This window comes from Dermochelys coriacea, chromosome 2, assembly GCF_009764565.3.
Source record: "Dermochelys coriacea isolate rDerCor1 chromosome 2, rDerCor1.pri.v4, whole genome shotgun sequence".
In the NCBI taxonomy this organism is placed as follows: Eukaryota; Metazoa; Chordata; order Testudines; family Dermochelyidae; genus Dermochelys; species Dermochelys coriacea.
In genome coordinates this window covers 164,782,947-164,786,181 of record NC_050069.1, presented here as the reverse complement: position 1 = coordinate 164,786,181, position 3,235 = coordinate 164,782,947, and the positions used below count along the sequence as shown (strand labels likewise).

Below are 3,235 nucleotides of genomic sequence, written 5' to 3'. Positions count from 1 at the left end.
AAATTGCTTTTTCAATATATGCAATTGATATGGTAGCCCCAAGGATGTTATAGGGAGGGGAGATTATCCATGTGATTGTTTTATAGCACAAGCCTGTCTGTATGCGCCGGGATGCTTTTCTTTTATGATGAACTAGAAAGCACTTACTCTAAATTTTACATAGTTAAATATGCTGTCCCATAACCACTCTTTTAAATAAATACACTTTATTTACTATGTAACATTTCAAATTTGCAATGATTTTTATCAGTGGTATATTTAAAGAAATGAGAGTGTGCAGTTCTAGTGATTCCTATGAAAACATCAGAAGATTTCTGTTCTGAATTTGAAATAGGTGGCTGTTTCACAGTGTAATCTTGATTATCTAAATGTCAGTAGTCAGAAATTGTGTTATTCTAAAGAGTATAAAATTTCCTACTGAAAATTTATTTTATTATCCAAAATTATTCTCTGTCCTCTTTTACAGTTTACACTGAATTATCAAGTGTAAACTGTATGTATCTTGCCTATCTAGGGGTGAGGAAAATAAACAATCTGAAGACACAATCATCTCTCCATTTAAAAAAAAATGTACTGGACAGATATTACTCAAAAATTAAGGAAAAAGCTTCCTTCCTTGGTCAAGAATCAATTTGCTGTGTTTTGACCCAGAGGTAATTAATAGTAAATATACTGTAGGGGCCTTTATTGGAAATGCTTGGCTATAGTGCCTCAGATCTGGTGTTATAGTTAGTACAGTTGTCATAATAAAATAATGAGAGGTAAAATATTTTATAATCACTATATGATTGTATCTATGAATCCCATGCAGTTAAAAATGTTATATTACCTTCTATATAGCAGTGCAAGATCTCATATTCTTTAAAAAAATAAAGGGGTCAGACTAATCTTATTACTTATACATATATTAATAAAAGGTGATAAAATTCCAGTAAAAATATAGGTGGATGTTCAACCTCTTTCCCCTTGTGCTTTCCTATAATATATGTAGTTCAGTGAATGCATGCCTGGTGATTAAATAGATAAAAAAAAATTCTGGGTTCAGATGATGTCATAATTTATGACATCATCAGAACTTATGACACAACGAGAGCTGTAATAGAGAATGACACCTTCAAAAAACCACCACAGACGTATTTGCAAACTGCGGTATAAAGACTACAGTCAGAAGGGAATATACAAGTCTAGTTTGTTCCTCCATGGTGTAGTCTCACATTGAGTTAGTAGTTAAGCAACTGCTACAGCTTTTATCTTTTCCTTCTGACCCAGCACAGTCTGTGTTGCCCAGCTTCCTTCCAGCTAAGGCACTATGAATCTGAAAAAAATTAATGAACTTCAGGCCTTGGTGGATCTTTACAGACAGGACCCAACTCTTTTGAGAGCCAAGCAATTGAGTGTCCTGCAGGACTCTATAGACAGCATGCGAGATACCATATTATGTTCAGTGAAACATGCCTCTGCAAAGAAGACATTAAAGGAGCAAGGGAAACAACCAGAACCAGCTGAGAGTGAGGAGAGTGACTTGGAAATTGAGGATGAAGGTGTTATTAAACCAGATCTGGATGATCCCCAAGAAATGGGAGATGAATATTTGGAAATAACAAATGAGATGATAGACCAGGTCAATGAAAAGAGGGAACATGCCTTTGCTGCCCTGGATGAAGGTGAACTTCAGAAAGCTATTGACTTGTTTACAGATGCTATCAGGCTGAATCCTCAGTTCACCCTCTTGTATGTTAATTGAGCCAGTGTCTTTGTGAAACTACAGAAGCCGAATGCTGCCATTAGAGACTGTGACAGAGCCTGTGAGCTTAACCCCAATTCAGCACAGTCTTACAAGTGGAGAGGGCAAGCACACATGCTTCTGGGGCATTGGGAGGAGGCAGCCCAAGACTTTACCTTGTCATGTCAACTGGAATATGATGAAGATACCAATGCCATGCTAAAGAATGCACAACCAAGGTCTGAACCTTCGGCAGAAGTATGAGCGCAAGCGTGAATTAAAGGCACTCCATGAGACGCTGGAAAGGGTAAAATTGGCCTTGGAAGAGCAAGAGAGAACCCAGCAAGAGGAAAGTATGTGGCAATGGATGATTAGAATCTGGTGGAAGTACTTTAAATTTTTTATAACCATTCTGGATCCAAGGATTATAATAGCATGGGTGGATGTGACCTGGAACCCAGATAACATTTACAAATACCGGAGCGTCCGCAAGTTCACAAAGTTCTTTGGCCAGTATGACTGAACTCTGAGGTCAACCATAAATGGCCTTTTCATTCAAATAAATGTAAGGCTTACAGCAAAACATAATTTTTACTTTGTAATGTCTCTTTAAGGCAAGGGCTATATATAGTTTTTGTACCAGTATAGTTATTTCACTTAGGGGTATGATTTTATTTTTAAACCAAACACTTCTATCAGTACATCCCCTACTGTGGATGTAGTAGGCTTGGCAGAATTTGATTTTCTTAGAATTTCAATAGATGATATTCATGTTTATTTTTAAGCATTGTTCTTACTTTAATTTATTTAAATTTTGGTGGGAATTATGGGGGTCAGACAATTATTAATGACAGACATTGAGTTTCAAAAAAGTTAAAGCTTTATTACTATTAACACACTGATTGTCTATCACATGTAAAAAAATACAAAGTAAATACCCTTAAATCAAACTCTAAATTATAAAGCATTTTTCCCTATATGTACATTTCTATGATTGTCAATTGACATGTTTTTTCATCTGTATGTGTGCAAGCTGAAATCAATTTTTACCAACACTTATAAAAATCTTATCCTTTGAAACCTAAATAGAAAAGTACTTTATATTAGTATAGCTTATTCCTTTTCCTGTTTGGGAATAGCTATACTGGTATAAAGGACCTTTGCAGTTTTCAAAAGTGCAAAGTATTGGACTAATTTCACTCCTATTTAAGTCAGTTGAAAAAGTTACATTGGCTTCAATGGAAGCAGAGTTGTGCCAAGTCTGAGTGCCTTTGAAAATCTCATGTTTAACCAAAGAAGCATTCAGTGCTCTGCCACAGTATTTAATTCAGAAACCAGACATGGCGGGAACAGAGCTTTAATGAGAAGATATCATTTAACATTTTCACATTTTAATGAGAGCAGGCCCTTTTTTCCCTTCATTCTCCATCACTGCCACTTAGAATTTTACCAGACTTTCTCCACAACTTTGTAAACAAATCATTTATATTTGGAAACGACATTATGTTTTGG

General features: G+C 35.6%; 1 protein-coding gene across 1 annotated transcript; it reads left to right on the top strand.

Moving 5' to 3' along the window:
- Positions 1-1,309: 1,309 nt before the first annotated feature.
- On the top strand, positions 1,310-2,246 carry LOC119850655 (putative protein FAM10A4). The gene is given in 2 exon segments (XM_038389081.1): positions 1,310-1,971; positions 1,973-2,246. Coding segments are annotated over 2 exon segments (936 nt in total).
- The last annotated feature ends 989 nt before the right edge of the window (positions 2,247-3,235 follow it).